Genomic DNA, 18,642 nt, shown 5'->3' with positions numbered 1-18,642 from the left:
CATCCAATGATGAGTTTCTCTGACAGAAACTCCTACCAGAATTCCTAGAATGTCCCTAGAAATGGCCAAATACTCAGACACAATGATGGAACTGTATCACAAAGCAATAAAATAAAGCACTAGATCCTGCCAATGTGTTTTCCAGAAGCTCACCAATGCGCAGATGGTCCATGGAAACATGTTCATGCCCATCTGGCATTCTGAACCACCATGTTCCCTGTTGTCTTTCCTTGTAGGCATTTGATGGTTTAAGCTCTGCGACCACCCGCCTTGTCGGTGTGTGTGGAAGACAGCAGCTGAGTAACCCCATCATCTCTACAGGGAACAGCCTCTTCGTGCGATTTCAGTCTGGCCCTTCTGGACAGAGCAGGGGGTTCCGAGCTCGCTTCAGACAAGGCAAGTACCATGTGGGTCTCCCCGAGGCACAAACTGTTCTTAAGGGTCCCTGTTGGTGCTGCAATAAAATGAGATCAGTCTTCAGAAGTTGGTCCCAGCTTTGTACTTAACATGCAACAATTTCAGCAGAACAGAACTATGATTTGCAATGATTGTAAATGTTGATACTTTTAACTTTGCCTTTTTTTTAACTTAGATGATGCTAACTTCCTTTGGGTCTCTGACCTCTCAAACAAGTTTTCAAAATGATACTTAAAAGTACCTTTACTATTAGAGATACTATTAAAGAAGTGTTTATTCAAATTTATTCATTCATAGATAAATTATCTAGCATTTATCCAAGGTTTTAGGCTAAGAAACACACTACTATAAATAATAAGACTTTCTTGTAGAGTCAGAGTCTAACCCTCAATGTAGTGAAGAATCAGTGTTGTTTTCCATCCATCGTTTTTTTCCTTAAATCATCATTTCTCAGTTCTTCCATTGCCTTTCATCTGGGATTTTCAGAGAGTAACCCTTTATCCCCCTGTCAGGGATGCAACCCAGAGCTGGAGGGGTTGCTGTCGGTTTCCCTACACCTCTGATTTTTATTCAGATGATCCTTTCATCTCAAATAAGTGTGGTTGTTTAGTCATTTAGTCTGTTTCAGTGAACTTGCTTGTGTTCCATAGTAAAGAGCCCTGGCTAGGAATAATTTCTGGATTGAACTCTCTCAAAGACGCAACTTTAGATTTTGGAGCAAGACAGATTGCAAAGTTCTTTCAAAGAAAGAATAGTTTCTTAACACTTTTTTTCTTTTCATTTCATTAATCATTTATGTTTTGCTTCATAGTTAAAAAAAATCCCCAGTAGGTCTTTTCTGGGCTGTTATAACATCCTCCTCAATCTCACCCACTCTTTTCCCATATTCCTCCAAACTTCAACCTACAATGGTGAGTTCTGATCGTGACCTTCAGTGCTCCAGCATCTGTCCTGGCTCCGCACTGACTGGAGAACAGAGCCAAGCTTCTCTGGATGTTCCCCACAGGCCCATATTCTGCCCTAATGCTTTTCCAGCCTCACCCAGACACTCTGCAAGCCCCCCGCACTTCAGCCAAGTCTGTGTGGTGCAGCTCTTACCCCCGTCTGTCTTTGCTGGAGCTGCCCTCTCCCTGGACTACCGTTCCTCACCCCCAGATTCCTCCTTCAGCCACTGTCTCCTCTGCGAGGTGCCTCTTACACCCCAGCTGGCTTCCAGTCTTCTACTCCTGCAGAGCATTGCAACTTCCCTGATGATACACAGCTGCCCTTGGGAAGTCTAGTTTAATGGAGTATTTACTTTCCTAAAAAAGAAGTTGTTCATAAAGAGATTATCTCTCTGCCTGTCATTTACCAGTGGGCAGAGTAAGTGAATCAGTGCCAGAGTTCTGTTGACTGATTTGGACAATCTGTAGCCATTGACCCTACTGTCCTTTGCCACCCCCACTTCCTGCAACTGAAGAATACTGTTGTAAACGTAGGGTGTGTTCCCAGTTTCTCATGGTTTATGTGCCGCTTCCTTGGCAGAGGGCTTCCTTGACATTTTAGAAACTGGGAAACATCATTTACGTTTTCATTCAGCAAGTAACTGTCTTGTAGAGCCAGTAGAAACCAGATGTATCTGACCTGTGTGTGTGTGTGTGTGTGTGTGTTTCTCAGCCTGTGGCAGCTACATCCTCACCAGCTCTGCCGACACTATATCCTCTCCGTTGTTTCCTGCCAACTATCCAAACAATCAGAACTGTGTCTGGACCATTCAAGCTCAGCCTCCATGTAAGTAACAGGGAAAAAAGAATCCAGGATGGATCGTGTCTGTGGGAAAGTCCATCTATGACTCATGTTTTTATGTCCTCCATGTGAACAATTGATGGCCTTCCACCTCTGTTTTTGGAAGTCTCAATTCCGGCTGTGCCCGAGAACAGGGGTTTCCTAATCTGGTAGGAAGTAATTTTTATTGTTTATTCTTAATTTCATTTATTTATTTATTTATTTACTTACTTACTTACTTATTTACTTATTTATTTAAATTTCAAGGCCTGGCAAGGGAAGCAAAGCAGAAACCTATAACCTTGCTGAATTGACAGGCATGTGATATTGGGGGGGGGGGTAAGCAAAAATAATGGAATGCAGTTTGGTGCAGCCATTGTGGAAAACCATATGGAGACTCCTCAAAAGACTAAAAAGTAGACTTACCATATGACCCACTCCTAGGCATAAGGAACCCTAATTCAGAATGACACCTGCACCCCCATGTTCATAGCAGCACTATTTACAGTAGCCAAGACATGGAAATAACCTAAATGTCCATCAACAGATGACTGGAAAAAGAAGTTGTGATATATTTATACAATGCCATAAAAGATGACAACATAACGCCATGTGCAGCAACGTGGATGGACCTAGTGATTGTCATTCTAAGTGAAGTAAGCCAGAAAGAGAAAGAAAAATACCATCTGATATCACTTATATGTGGAATCTAAAAAAAAAAAAAGAAAAAAGAAGAAAAATGAACTTAAATATAAAACAGAAACAGACTCACAGACAGAGAATATAAACTTGTGGTTGTGAGGGGAGAGGGGGGTGGGAAGGGACAGACTGGGAATTCGAGGTTTTCAGATACTGACAGGTATATATAGAATAGATAAACAAGTTTATACTGTATAGCACAGGGAAATATATGCAAGATCTTATAGGAGCTCAAAAAAATATAAAAACAAATGTATGTATATTCATGTATGACTGAAAAATTGTGCTGTACACCAGAAATTGACACAACATTGTAAACTGACGTAACTCAATTTAAAAAAAAGGAAAAATAAATAGTTTTTGATACTTGTGCCTTGAGTGCAGTTATGCTGAAGGCAGCTGCTAAATGAATCAATGAATAACAGGATCCATAGCCTGGAAGTTAGTAGCTCACAGTTTGGGGGTGCAATGCCCTGGGGCCTGTTGGTCTTCAATCAAGGTGGGAGTTAATTACAAAATCTGTTCTCTGCAGCGATGCACGTATTAAAAACATCCCAGCACAGGCCATGGAGAAACATTTAATAAGTGCGTACATTATTTTATTTTTAGAATCCTAGAATCTTATTTTCTGACTTGGTAACTATCCAGAGGTAAGGATTATCATCCACATTTTACAGAGAAAATGAGGAGACTCCTAAAGCCTGAAGTGAAGTCACCACAAGGAGGATGATCCTGGGGCCATGATGGATTCTTCGAATGAGCCCTGTCCTTCCTCGAAGTTTTCAGGAAAAATTGATGATCTGAGACATAATGTGAAAAAGGCATTAAGTGCTTGACTCTGCTCTGTAATTAATGACCTGTGTGATAACAGGAAATTCGCTTAAGCCAATGAGACCCCATTAGCTAATCTGAAAAATGAAAAGTTTGGCTTCGATATTCTCTAACATTTTCCCTAGGGATGTTAAGAGTTAACAAAAGAATATCTTTATTGCCCTGCATGTGATTCGGGGGGTGGTGATGCCATCATTAGCTGAAGAACACTGCCAGCCAGCCAGGAACTGAGCCTTGGATAAAGAAGACCCCTCCTTGGGTCCAACAGTTTTGCACCTAAGGATAATTTCTAAAGAGTTGTAAAGCATTTAGAGGAAAGATCTCACTGGCTCAAAGACGGTAATAGGGAAAGATTCTATTCTGAAGATTTCAGACCCTGAAAGAAAAACAAAAGGAAAATGTACCCATGCACATACTGTTCTGCAAGTAATTTAAAGCTTTTTTTTATAAATGACTGAACCTCTGGGTCCCAAGTTGAGGCCTTAAAGTCACTCTGGGAGTGTTAGGATTGGTGTGCCAGGGAGAAGAATGTGCCTTATTTACAAGCACAGGTGAAAAATCAGAATTTAAGGACATTATTGTATTGAGAAGGATGTTTCTGAGAGGAACACAGCAATGTCTGGTACACTCCCCATAATCCATGAAGTAAGCCTACCCAGGGGTCCTCTTACAGGTACCTGCATTCAGATTCTATCGACATTTTCAAAGATGTCGCTTCTGTCACTCTTCAAAGGAAAGCTTGTAGCAGAGTAGTTACTTTTCCCCTTCACACCCTGTACCCCTGGGCTCATCTTCCAAATTCATTGCTTCCATGCTGGAGAACCAGCAAGTCAAAGGATCAGGGTTAACATTTCTCTCCCTGTGTGTTTTGCGTATCAGCACTTTATTAAATAGCCTTCTCTCTCTCTCTCTCTTTTTTCTTATAGTCAATCATATTACCCTCTCCTTTAGTCACTTTGGACTCGAAAGCAGCACAACGTGTACCCAAGACTTTTTGGAAGTTTTGGACGGCAGTCATGCCGACGCGCCCCTCCGAGGTACTGCCCTGCTCATTTCCCTCTGCGGCCCTGGCCGGGTTTTATTTCTATCCTTACATATGGATTTGGTGTCATTCAAGGTTAGAATGTTTCCAATGACTATGAAGGGCAACATAAGCCAAGTTAGGATAATGAGAGGCTAAGAAAGCAGGAGTGCATGTGAAGGTCAAGAAACAGCTTGTTCATGTCCAAGGATGTGAATAGTTTACATACATTTTTTTCTTAATTGGAAGTTGTGATTGCTTTAGACAGTAGGCAAGCGCAGTCCGTTCCAAGCATTAGATCGCACTCTGTGGGAGATCTCTTGTCCGTATCTGACCACAGTTCTTATATGCAAAGGGGGCATGTTTCTTCTGGTTTTGTCCTCAGTGGAAGCAAAAGAATCAAGCAACCAACCAACCAATCAATCAATCAATAATCTGGAGTTCTGTTTGTAAGACATCCCAAGAAAATTCAAGATTTCTGCCTTCTAGTTTCTGAAATGTCCTCAAGCAAAACAATCTCAGGTTATTTCAGCTTTCTCTGTGAGTCACTCCTATGTGAGCTTTGTCGCACAAGCTTCTCATCCTGCCCTAGAAGACACACTCCCTCAGAAAGGTGACTTTGTTTTGCTCATTGCTTTAATCCCAGTGCCCAGAACACTAGCTGGGACAACAGGGTTTTGCTCATTGCTTTAATCCCAGTGCCCAGAACAGTAGCTGGGACAATAGGGGGCAATTGATGGGTATTCTCTGCTCTGGGCAGACTTCGGATTGCATTCCTTGTGGTTTTTGCCTATAAGCATTTGGCCAAGGATGAGGCTATATTATTTAATAAACGCTTATATAGCACTTACCTGGTGCTGAGTGCTACTTGAAGAACTTTATAAATAGTAACTCAATTCATCCTCATATCCTTATGATAGAGGGTTTCATTATTATCCATGTTCCCCTTTCTCGAGTAAGAAAACTGAGGCACCGAGAACTTAAGGAACTTGACTCAGGTCACGGAGCTAGTCAACAGCAGAGCCAGGAGTTGAATCCAGATATTCTGGCTCCAACATTCACACATTTCTCTGCTATTATATATCACTTTTGATATATAATAATAAATATTAGCACATTTATTTCTGCAGGCCCCAACCACACTGGAGATTTTAGCAGTAATTACATTTGGAGATAATCTGTGTTGTTCTTATCTTCCCCCTAAGGCTCTTTATCATATTTAGAAATCGTCTCTCTTACGCTTGTATCTACAGTTTATTTTTAATTATCAGACAGCGTCCCAAACACTGACCCCAATTTGATAGTGACTTCTTCTGTTTGCTTTGGTCTCTTGTGATCCTAGCAAGTCCATGCTTACCTGTCATCATTCATCTCCTTGTCATTACCTTCATTATTTAGGCCGCTATTGTGGCTCCTCCATGCCCCACCCCATCACTTCCTTCAGCAATGCTCTGACGCTGAGATTCGTCTCAGATTCTGTGGTGAATTTTGATGGTTTCCACGCTACATTTGCAGCATCAACATCAGGTAAGAGCTGTTTGCAGCTGGCGCTGCTCGGTTAAGAGGAAGGGGTAGAAAATCCTTGGTTTGTTATTTGGGACTCTTCCACCTTCAGAGTTCAGAGCTAGTTTCCTGAGATCACCTCTATGTCTAACCTTGCCTTCTTCCAAGTTAGGTTAACATGCCTGTAAATTCTAATGATAGTGAACTCTTTACCGCATCTTCTTTATCCCTTCATCCATTGACGGACACTTAGGTTGTTCCCAGGGCTCGGTGATTAGGACTGATTCTGCTGGGGTGAGCTCTGGTAGTGGGTAGCATTGGTTGGAGTGATCTTGGGTGACATACTTGTCCATGTGCCCTTGTTCTCCCTCGTGATATGTTTGTTAAGGGAGCCGCTGATGGACAATGTCCAATGGCATCTCTTACAGATGGACAGCTGCTGTTCTTCAGTCTCCCTGGTGTCACAGCTGGGCTCGGGCAGGGCTGGGTGTTGTCACTGATGCGGGATGGACAGTGGCACGTGGGGAGGAGGGGAAGCAGGAGTCACCCGGTACAGGGTCTCTTAGCTAGGAGAGTGCTGTTTGTTAGCTGCCGGCTTCCTCGTCATTTGCAGTTAAAAGCCTTCAGACACCTAGGAGATTTGTGTATGTTGCAGTGCTCTGCTGACTTGTTTGGTTGTTTTTTATGAGGGGGAGGTAATTAGGTTTCTTCACTGATTTCCACTTGAAGGAGGTACTGGCGATTAAACCCGGGACCTCCTGGGTGCTGAGAATGCGCTCTACCACTGGAGCTATACCCTTCCCCCTCGGTGCTCTCTTGAGAAGAAGAAGCTGAAACACTGCCTTCTGTTCTAGGCCAGGGTGGAAATCATCCTGGTCAGAAATGCAGGGGGGCTACAGGATTAAAATCATTCTCATATTACATACGAGAGGAAAGGCTTTTAGAAAAGAAACCACAGTGAGTCCTTCTAATCCAGCATACCCTGTAGCTTTTAGTTCTCAGTTTTCAGAATCTTTTCCTTATTATATATGACATGGATTTTTAAAATTATGAGATGGAAATAACATATCCTTTGTTGCTGCCAACAGCTCTTCTAATGTCCTTTCTTCTTTATCTTATGGTGTCTCGTATTCAGTATGTACTCTGCTACTCACTTTGTTTCTCTTTTCTTCCAGCCTGTGGTGGAATCTTCCACATGGCTGAAGGCATCTTCAACAGCCCTGGATACCCAGAAATTTATCCCTCTAATGTGGAATGTGTCTGGAACATTGTCAGTTCCCCTGGCAACCAGCTCCAGCTGTCTTTTATGTAAGTCCTTTTTTATAGTGTATTGTTTCAGTGAGAATGAATCTGCAGGAAGGAAGCACTGTTACTAATAGGATGGACAACTAATAGCATATGTGTCCAAACAACTGTTGGAGAATACGATGGGAACTTTGGGAAGTCTGTTTCCAAATTTCCTCTGTTTCAGTCATAGTTGAGGTTATAAACAGCATTAAAATTCTCTTAAGAATGGTTTTAGAGTTCTGCCTAACATTACCAAAAATACGTGCCTGATCTCTTGGTACATTAATTTTTGGAATGCTCATTTTCAGAAAATATTAATTTCATCTTTTAAAAAAGGGGACATTTAGGTTCTTTGGGAGAATGATTAACATTCTTTCTTCCAGCAGAATTCCCCATTTCAATTGCCCAGATATCTTATTCCCACCCCAATCCACCTTTTCTTCTACTCCTAACAGAAGAATGATTTTGAAAGGTTTTTTTGAAACTGCTGATCTGACATAAATAGACTGCCAGATATTTCTGCAGTAAAGATGAGTTTATTTAAGATCAGCAAAGAATTGTAATTTGGGATCTGCAACCATGGCAAGTCCCTGCATAGCAAGAGAAGCAGAACAATTTTATAGAGAAGAAAAGGAAGTTGGGAGGGCTATAGTAAACAGAGTCCATGGCTTCTCACTGGTTGAGTCCTTCAGGAATGAAGAGAAGTCTTTCTTCTTCCTGTTGAACTCTGCTGTTTTTGCATGGCATGAGAGATTCCCCCTTATGGTATCCCAACTCTATTTAATTAAAGCTTCTGTTTATTAATTTTTTTTTTACATTTCCCCCTTTTGATCAAGATGTTTCTCTGAAACCGTTGCATTTCAAGAGTCAGGTTTTCTACTTTCAGTGTCTTTCTGTGCATCAGTGTCAGGAAGGACCATTTCATGTTGGAGGGGAAGTGCAAAGACCGAGAACCTTTAAGGTCATATTTGAGTAACTAGGAGGCATAGGAGGGAGAACACTCAGGTACTTTTGGGGGGGGTGGAACAGGTTATCTTTTTTTTAATTATTGAGTTATAGTCAGTTTACAACATTGTGTCAATTTCCATTGTAGAGAACAACTTTCCAGTCATACATGAATGCACATACATGCATTGTCATATTTTTTTCACTGTGAGCTACCACAAGATCTTGTATATATCTCCCTGTGCTATATACAGTATAATCTTGTTTATCTATTCTACATATGCCTGTCAGTATCTACAAATTTTGAACTCCCAGTCTATCCCTTCCCATCCCCCTCCCCCTTGGCAACCACAAGTTTGTATTCTATGTCTATGAGTCTGTTTCTGTTTTGTATTTATGGTCATTTGTCCTTTCCCACCTTCCTTTGTTTCTTTGTTTCTTTCTTCTTCTTCTTCTTCTTTTTTTAGATTACACAGCTTAGGCACTTTTCGTTTAAAATTCATATGATATCAAGACCATAAACCTTGGAGATCATGTGAAGCCTTATGTCATCATCAAAAGTTTGATGACAAACATCTAACAGGTCTAGTCTGTCTCATCAAATGTTGTCTACTTTAATTCCAGAAAGTCTTTACTTTCAGGTCACCAGGTGATGTGCAGGTCCAGTCAGGCTTCAGTGATTTCTTTAGGTGTGCCACATAAATCCAAGAGTCTGTTCCTCAGAGTTTGGTGTCACAGGGGTTGTTGGTTAGCAGTATCTGATAGGGGCCTTCCCAGTGAAGTCAAAGTGAGTTCTTCTGAAGGAGTCTTTTCCAATAGACAAAATCTCGAGGTTCCAAAGGGTGATGCTTAATGTCTTCATCTCCCAAGGGTGCACTGTGAAGAGATTGCTCTATCAAACCATGGTTATTTTTAATAGAAGCAATTAATCATTTGCAATATTGAAAATTCTCTCCTTCTATCAGTTGTGGGTCAAAAGAAGTGGGAGGCAAATGCATTGGAAATCCTGTGACTATAGAGGATAAGAGTTTATGAGTGACAAAAGGGGTGAATCCAAGATTTAGAAGAACTAATGGCAATGCTTTTGACCAAGGTATTTGGAGGGCCTCCATACATTTTTCCAATTGATTCTTAATGATTCTGCCAGTGGGTTCGACTAAACCAGAGGACTGAGGGTGTAAACACAGTGAAAGTGTAAAACTAGCCAAACAGAGCAGACTTGTCAAAGCGTCTGGCCAGTAAAGTGGATTCCTCAAACACTATGAAGTTTGGGAGGAGTTCCCCAGGTAGGGATGATCTTTTCCAAAAGAACTTTTGCCACAGAAGAGACAGTAGCTTGGCTGCAAAAGAAGGCTTCCACCCAGTGTGAAAATATATAGACTATGACAAAAGTATATTTATATCCATTAGAGGAAAACTTGTATGAAATCCATTTGCCAGAGCTTGAATGATCCATTAGGCAGTTTAAAATGTCTGAGAGCAGTACGAACAGGCTGCACTTTGGACAAATGGGACAAGTGAAGTAGGCACTTTTTTCAGCCTTGTTAATGTTTCCTCTCTAATATTGATTTATGACGGCCATCATCTGGTCAGTAGAACAGAGGTTTAATGCATGCACAGAGGTGACGAGTGGGAACTTTAGAGTGTCTGATAGGAATAAGTTGTAATTTGATCCAAATCAGAAGTTTCTCTTTTGGTCAAACCAGTGATTATTGATTTTCCCATCTTGTTTTCTTTTTTCTGAGGCCAATTGTTGGGCTCCATGAGGACAGAATTCCTCATGGAGATATCAGCAAAGCGATTTCCTTTAGCTTTCAGAGAGTCAGTTTTAGAATAACCAGAATCTCAATAATAGCTAAAAAGACAGGTAAAAGTATTGTATCCAATAATTCCTAAACACAGGGGCCATTTAAAATTTTTTTCCCACTGGAAATAAGGAAGCCACATTGCTTCCACAATATTCCAAAATCATGAGCTACTCTGAAAGCATATCAACTACCAGTATAAGTATTCTCAGGTTTGTCCTTGGCTAAAATATAAGCCTATGTAAAAGCATGTAATTCAATCTGTTGGGCCAAAGTAGCTATAGGTAAAGATGCTGCCTCAGGAACATCAAAAGGAATCTTAATAGCGTCCTTGGAACTATATTTGCCTTTGTCACCTTTTAAATGAGAACCATCAGTGAGCCATGAGAAGCCAGCATTACCCAGTGGAATTTCCTGTAGATCACCATGAGGAGTCAGGAGGTGACCTTGAAGGCTGTGTCATCTGGTTCTTCTCATTAAATTGGGTTGAGGTTGTCCGATGGCATCTCTTCCAGGTGGACAGCTGCTGTCATTCCCCACTACTTGAGCTGTTTCAGTACTCCGAGGCAGAGATTGTTTTATAGTAGTGGGGTTGAGCACCAAGAGTGTGGCTCCAGTGTCAGTTAAGCGTGGAAGAAGTTCGTCCCCAATCTGGAGAAGTGTTTCTCCATGCCACTTAAGAGGAGGATTGAGAAGAGCCCCTGTAGTTCCTTAGAGTGCCATTATTAAGAATTGGGAAGATGCCAAAAGGCTGGTTAGAGGGCTGAAGGCACCTAGAGCACTTTAACGTGTAACAACCTCTTTTCCAATATTCTGGCTCTTTGCAATAATAGCAGAAGCTAGTAGAGCTTTGGTTTCATTTAGGAGCCTTCATTTGTTGTGGTTGAAGATTAGGAATGTTGGCAGTTTTCCTCTGAGGTGACTCATCTAGAGTTTGTGAGGGCTGGTTTGCCACATTAACTAAATCTGGAGTGGACATAGTTTCCTGTTACATCCTGATCCTTTTATTAGAAAGGAAAGATCCCAGTTCAGCCAGTTTTCAAACATTTTATACCACAAACAGCTTAAATGGTTTTCAAGCCTAAATACTAGCCAATTCTAAGGAGATATGTTGGTCCTAAAGGAGCTAGGCCAAAGGCTTTTTCAGCCAGTTTCGAGAGACTAGCCCTTTGCAAAGGAATAGACTGAAGGCTAAACAAAACTGGCACAGTTTCAGTGAAATGGCCCCTGTTCCCGAAGGAATGGGTCAAAGGCTAGCCAGTTTCAGTTGAAACAGTCTGATTTCAAATCAGAAAGAAGTGCCCAACAACTACTCACGTGCAGAACAAAGTATTGACTGGTAAGATGAAACTTCAAAATAGATCTTGAATAAAACCTGGAGATCTTCAAATGCAAACAAAGTATGAGCTCAGATCCAAGAGAAGAACATACATTTGAACTCTAGGGTCCACAGGAAAAGCAGTGAGTGACACTGGGCTCAATCTGTGGGTACCACGCCTGTTTGCTTACCAGCCTAGAGCTGTCGTGGGTCTCATCTGGTCCCTGTATAAGCCACCAAAATGTTGATCAGAAATTAATAGATTGCCAGCTATTTCTCCAGCAAAGATGGATTTATTTAGGATCAGCAGAGAATTGCAATTCTGGGTCTACAACTACGGTGAGCCACTGCAAATCCCTGCACAGGATGGGAGGGAGAATGCTTTTATAGAAGGGAAGAGAGAGCCCTGAGGGCTACAGTAAACAGACTCCATGACTTCTCATTGGCTGAGTCCTTGCCAGGAAAGAAGAGTCTTCTTCCTCTTGGGCTCTGCTGTCATGTCAAGGCACGAGAGCACCCCCTCCTGGTTTCCCAACTCTGTATAATTGAGATTTCTGTTTATTAGTTTTTTACAGAACCTAGTGGTTGATTTGTAAAACCACTCTCATATTCCTCATTGAACTGTAAGCCTTTTGAATATGAACTAAGGATATGAAATCAACAGTAGGGTCACATCACATTCTGAGTGGTCTTAGGTTAAATTAATTAAAAAAATAATAATGTATTTTCTAGAAGTAGACAGTGAAAAGCATGTGGTCTGTGAAATGGGACTTTTTAATCTAAAAGAGAGGTACTTGTAACATGCCATGCTGGTAATGGATGCTTAACAAATATTGAATGATAAGATTTGGGTATTTAAATTGCCGTTTAAAATTAAATGTTATTTATTTTACTATGTCACATAGTATTGGGCTTTGGCTGGGGGTGCTAACTCTGTTTTTGAAAAACATCTACTTAGTAACTTACTGTTGAGAAAAGAGGACTGTTTTGAGGACACTGGTCCGTTTATTCAAAAAGAGTCTTGCTCCTTCTCCTAGACATGCCATTCTGTGCATTAAGAATGGGTTTTTTAAAATGAGAGAGAAATCTTGTTTGTGGACCACGTTCCACCATCTCAAGTTGCTTTCTTTCAGTCCATCAATCAGACAGTGCCTGATGCAGGGTCCAAGTGGCATTGTGTCAAAACAAAGGCACCCTCTGAGTGCCTGAAAGGCACTGCAAGTTTAAGTTGCCACGTGGGGAAGAGGTTTTGTTTGCTTTTGTCTTCACTAAAAACCCAAAGTTCTTTATGAAAAGAAATATATATATATATATTTAATATGTATTTCTTTATTCAATAAGTATTTATTAAGTCCCTACTATGTGCTTATACGTGTAAGCACTTGTTATCCCCATGGTAGTTGCTTTGTATATAAAGCACATGTTACTCCCATAATAGATGCTTTATATGTAATGATGAATAAAAGATGAACATTGTTCTTATGATAAAATCTGAAGCCCTTCACATGGCTTACTAGGTCTCATATTGCTAAATAAAAGGACTTCTTTGGGGTCTTTTTCCTCTTGGTCTTTACAACATTCACATTCTTGATCGATCTGGTGTCCAGTGCTTATCAGGAGCCGGGCCAGGTACTGGGAATGTTTAAGACAGACAAGATCCCATTTCTTGATGTGTTACTGATAAGTTCAGGTCAAGAAGCTATTTGTTTAAAACCTAAAGAGATTCGTTGCATCTGTAGGGCATAATCACGTCCATATAGGGCCACAGTTGTGATTACAGATGTTCACGTGTATAGCGCAAGGCTGATGCAGCCCTGATGTCCAATGAAAAGCTCTCCTCTGCCATTTCTAAAGTGTCTCACGTGGCAATCCAAAGATAAACGCAAATGGACAACACCGGGTGCTTCTTATAGAAAATGAGAGGTAAATACTCAAAGCAAGTATCATCCATTTTACTCTTTAAAGGTCACTAAATCCCGATTATTGCATCAACAAATCTTTTTTTTTAATTGAAATACAGTCAGTTACAAAGTGTCAATTTCTGCTGTACAGCACAATGTCCCAGTCATGCATATATTCTTTTTCATTTTTTTCATTAAATGTTATAACAAGATATTGAACATAGTTCCCTGTGCTACACAGAAGAAACTGTATCAACAAATCTTAATGTTTCATCTTTTTCTTTTCTCATCCATCAGAAGTTAATTTTGATTATTTCGTGTTACTTGCCTGAGTTTTACTTTTAAGATATAATTTGTGGAACGCAAGATGTTCCCCTTTATGTCGATGATAATGAGAAGGGTTTTACGGCAAGGCCTCTGAGTGAGTTATTTCTGCCCTGGTCTAAACCGTATCCAGATGGGAGCTTGGAAACATTCCCTTGGGGTGGGTGCAGAGCATATGAAAAGCATACGGAATACATCAAGTTCTAAAACATGGGGTTTGGATTGTGGACACTGCCGTGAAACTGAGTAGGGAGAAAAACTGGAGAAATTATGGTTGAATCTGTAACACAAAAGGACAGGGGAGAAATAAAACCTAAAAAGAATTTTTTTTTTTATAAAACAGATATTTAAAGGAATTAACAGAAAATGTACTTTTTGCCGGCACAGTCCATTTAAAATGTGATTGATCTTGGTTCAAGAATCAAAATGAGATAATGAGAAACAGTGATTGTACTATTTTTGTTCCACGTCCTATTTTTACTAGCAGATCTGAGCCAATGTGTTTGGAAAGAAGGTAGATTTACTTATAAAATGAAGCGGCCTAAAACAAAGACTTCCAAGAACAAGAAAACTTTTTACAAAGTTTAATTTGATTCTTACAGATACCATCCTGCTATCATTTTTAATGAAATGTCTTTTTTTCACATTTAGCATTGGATTCATACCAGTCTGGTACTAAAACAGAAAAGACCTGCACTTAGCAATCTTTTGGGCCATTAGACCAAACTTTAACGTGCACATTGATCACCTGTGATCTTGTTAAAATTCATATTCTGATTCTGTTGGTGGTAGGGCCTGATTCTTCAGTTCAAACAAGCTTTCGGGTGGTAGTGATGCTGTGAGACCATGTGCTGCACTTTGAGCAGAAAGGTTTCAGGGGCAATTTCATGTAAATTACCTGCTAAGGAAATTGAACACACTTCCTTCTGTTTTTCTGAGAATCAGAAGAACACAATTTTAGCATATTTATTGATAATATTGTGGGTAATAAAACTGAGCCTGAATTTAAGCGCCAAACTTGACAACCATCCTAAAGATGGATTCAGAACAAGTCTTTGCCAAAAATGATTGTAGGTATAAACATTGTTTTACAAAGAATCTCATGGGCAAGGAAGACAGTGGAGGTAAGACAAATGTGTTTGTTTAGCTTGAAGTGGATACTTCCTGAATCTTCTGCTGCTCCATAATCAGTCCCAGCTTGCTGCTAAAACTATGTCTGGAATATAGATCCGGATGATCCACACTGTGGTCACCCGTGTTGATGGGCTTGTGAGAGCTGCAGACTCATTGTCCAGCTAGAGACCTACCAATGCTAGTATCTGGCTTGAGAAGCTAATGGTGGAGCAGAGCTGACCAGTCTGCTCCAGTGCTCTGGGTGACAGTGAAAGCTCAGAGGCGTGTCTGATAGAGCGATCCCACTGTGGGGCTCAAGGTCCCAGAACCTCCAGGCTGGTAGTCTTTCCCTGAAGCATCCTAACCCATTAGCTGAAACAGAGCCCCAGGAGTGCGCTACACTTCCCATCACGTGAAATCTTGCACACATAATGTTGGGCATTGACTGAAAAATACACAATAGGGAAGTAAGTCTTCTATTCTTGAGACGATTTTTTATCCTTTCCAAGTTTCTTATCTGTTGTCTTACTAGGTCATTCTTCCTTCTCTTTATCTTGTCCTTCTCAGCAAAAACTCTCTTCCATTACTTCTGAAAACAGAATAGTTTGTATTCACTTCATTTACCATTTTTTATTATTAAATTACTTTTTTCTTTAAAAATTTATTGAAATAAGTAAAATAGTATAAGGCAGCAAAAGTTTCCTATCCATATCCCTTTACCTTCTTGTCACAGAGATAACCCATATTTTGAATTTTGTATGAATAATTTCTATGCATGTTTATATACGTTTATTATATACATATACATACATATGTTATATATATATATATACATAATATATATATATATACACACACACATTTCTCCATACACACTATATAATGTTGCTTTCAGCTTTATGTTTTACATAAATGCAATCATACTTACTGATTTTACTACAACTATATTGAATTTATAGATTAATTTTGGGAGAATCTTTATTGACTCTTTATTTTTTTGAACTTGGGATATCTTGCCAGTCATTTGTCTTCTTTTATGTCCTTCACTAAAATTTCATATTGTTTTCTGTAAAAATCTTACATTTTGTTACATTTATTCCTAGGCATCTTATTTTTATTGCCACTAAAAATGACATCTGTTTTTAAAATTACAATATACCCTATGCATCTTACCCAAAATAACCCCCCTTAATTACTTGAGTTTTTCCTCCTAGAACTTTTCACTGCCTCACTATTTTTCTATTTATTTGTTTATTATCTCTCTCTCCTTCTAGGGGGAAACATTGTTTCTTTTCTTCATTGTCCTGTCCCAGTGTCTGGCAATATAGTAAAGAGTTTGTTGAATGAAAGTTAACTAAGTTATAGTGCATAAATTTTTGTTTGCTGGTATAAGGAAACCCTATTAATTTTTGCATTATCTTATCCAGCAACCATTCCATTCTCTAGAATGGCCAAAAATTTTGTTTCTTGTCTCCTGCTGTTATCTTCAGTGCCTGGAAAAGGACCTGACAGAGAAACAAAACAAAACAAAACAAAACAAAAAAGAAACGAAAGAAAGAAAGTAAAAAAAAAGGTACTTAGTATGTACTTATGAATGAATGAGTGCCCTTGAATATGAATTGATTTTATAGGCCTTCTTTTCTAATTCTTAGAACATGTGCCCCTTTTCCTTCTCTTACTGCCCTGGAAAATACTTTAGTATATTGTGGAACAAAGTGATGAGAACAGGCTTTCTTGTGTTGTTCCTCATTTAAAAGAAATGTTTAAAATTTTTTTACCTCTAAGTGTATTTTCTTAAGTGTTTGGTGGACATTTCTCATCCAGTTAAGAAAATTCCTTTTATTCCTAATTTTCTAAGAGTTCTTATGATGAATGGGTGTTCAGTTTTATCAAATGCTTTTTTCTGCAGTTGTCGCTGACTCTTTTGATATATTTTTGCGTTTGTTTTTCTCTTTTAATGCTTGTGTGTGTTGAATTGTTGTTGAATTGTTCTAATAGATCTTCTAATCTTAAACCATTGTGTGTTCAACTTGGTTAAGATTTACATATTTGACAGATGGATGGATTCATTTTGCTAATATTTTATGTAAGATTTTTCATCTGTATTATTGACAGTGACTTATACTTTTTCTTTCTTTGACCCCTCCTGACTGGTTTTGCTCTCAAGGTGATACTAACTTCATTAAGTAAGTTGGACACTGTCATATTTTTAAATATTTTTGTTACAATTTGCATAAGATTAGGATTGGAATATTGATTTGATGAAGCTTTGGTAGGGTTTGCCTATAAAATAATCTGGGCTCAGATACTTGTTTTGTCTGCAGGCAATTTTTAATACTGATTTTTACTGATTTGATGGTCTTTTAGGTTTTTCATTTTTTCTTAAACTAGTTAAATTATTGTATTTTTGTAAAAAAATTGTCTAAGTGTTCAAATTTATTGACATGGGTTTTTAGTAGATTTCATTGTAATTTTAAATGTTTCTGATGTATCTGTAATTTTGTCCTTTTCTTATTAGTAATTGTTCATTTAAACTTTCTTTTATTCTTGATCAGTTTTATTGGAGGTTTATAACTTTATTGGTCTTGTCAAAGAAATAGCTTTTTAAAAATTCTTTTCTAGTATTTAAAGTTGTCCTGTTATTTCCTCTGCTTCCTTTGTGGTTTTTTTTTTTTTTTTTCCTGCTTTTCTAACTTCTGGGACTAGACATCTAATTAATTTTTCTTAGTATTTATTCTTCTCTACTATAAACACTTAAGGCTATAAGTTTCCCTCTAAATATTGCTTTTACCACACTCCATAAGGTTTAATACACAATGTTTTCACTTTCATTTAGTCCTAAACATATTCTAATTTCCATTGTGATTTCTTGTTTAGCTCATGGTTTATATAGAAAGGTGTTTTATGTATTCAAACTATGCGATCTTCTTGTTATCTCTTTGTGACCTAGTTCTAATTTCATCTAATAGTGCTCAGAGAGCACTGTTTTTAGTAGTTTTAATAGTTTCTGAGATTTGATTCTTTGTCAACTATATTGATACTTTTTATACATGTTATTGGGCACATGAAAAGAATAAATGTAGAGAATTTGTAAATTCTAATTGTTGGGTGTTACAGAAAGCTTGGTATTGTCTTGCTGTTGTTATCGTAATTCATCATTTTGTGGAAATCACCAAAAATCATCTAATTGATTCCTGAGTATGTTTGGAAAATAACCCTAGAGTGGAGTCTCTGAAACTGCCCCTTTAAAAGTTACTAATTTATTTTGAGTAACCAAATCCTATAGCCTGTTCTTAATCCTGGATCTTTGCATCATTTGACACCCTTCATCACCCTCTCCATAATTCTCTCTTAGCTTCTGTGACATGACTTTGAATTTGTTTTTATCTTACTTTCCACACTACTCCTGTATTTATCATTTCCTCTCCCTTTCACTGTACTCAAAATATGGGTGTTCCCTAATCTGCTCTTTTCCTTTCTCTCTCTCTTTCTCTCTTTGTCTTTACTTATCACTCCCCACTTGTTCATTTGTAAACCCCCAATCTAGCCATGCTTCCACTATGACCACATATATACAGGTGGTAACACAGGTGGTAATGAAGCTGTATGTCCAAATACAGCCACAGAGGCTCTTTTGAAGCCCAAACTTGGCGCCATCAATTGGTTGAACTGGCTGTATATTTGCAGCTCCTGCTCTGGATAATCTCCTCTACT

The 18,642-nt window shown here is 39.0% G+C and overlaps 1 protein-coding gene across 1 annotated transcript in view; it reads left to right on the top strand.

The window, feature by feature from the left end:
- CUBN (cubilin) overlaps nucleotides 1-18,642 on the top strand; it is a 273,800-nt gene that overhangs the window by 142,921 nt on the left and 112,237 nt on the right. The window contains exons 32-36 of the mRNA XM_074358517.1: nucleotides 237-396; nucleotides 2,074-2,187; nucleotides 4,638-4,748; nucleotides 6,131-6,259; nucleotides 7,411-7,543. Coding sequence (XP_074214618.1) covers nucleotides 237-396; nucleotides 2,074-2,187; nucleotides 4,638-4,748; nucleotides 6,131-6,259; nucleotides 7,411-7,543 — 647 coding nt within the window. The remainder of the gene's footprint in view (nucleotides 1-236; nucleotides 397-2,073; nucleotides 2,188-4,637; nucleotides 4,749-6,130; nucleotides 6,260-7,410; nucleotides 7,544-18,642) is intronic.

The sequence above is a fragment of the Camelus bactrianus genome, chromosome 35 (genome assembly GCF_048773025.1).
Source record: "Camelus bactrianus isolate YW-2024 breed Bactrian camel chromosome 35, ASM4877302v1, whole genome shotgun sequence".
NCBI classification, from domain to species: Eukaryota; Metazoa; Chordata; class Mammalia; order Artiodactyla; family Camelidae; genus Camelus; species Camelus bactrianus.
This window is presented reverse-complemented; position numbering and strand designations above follow the sequence as displayed.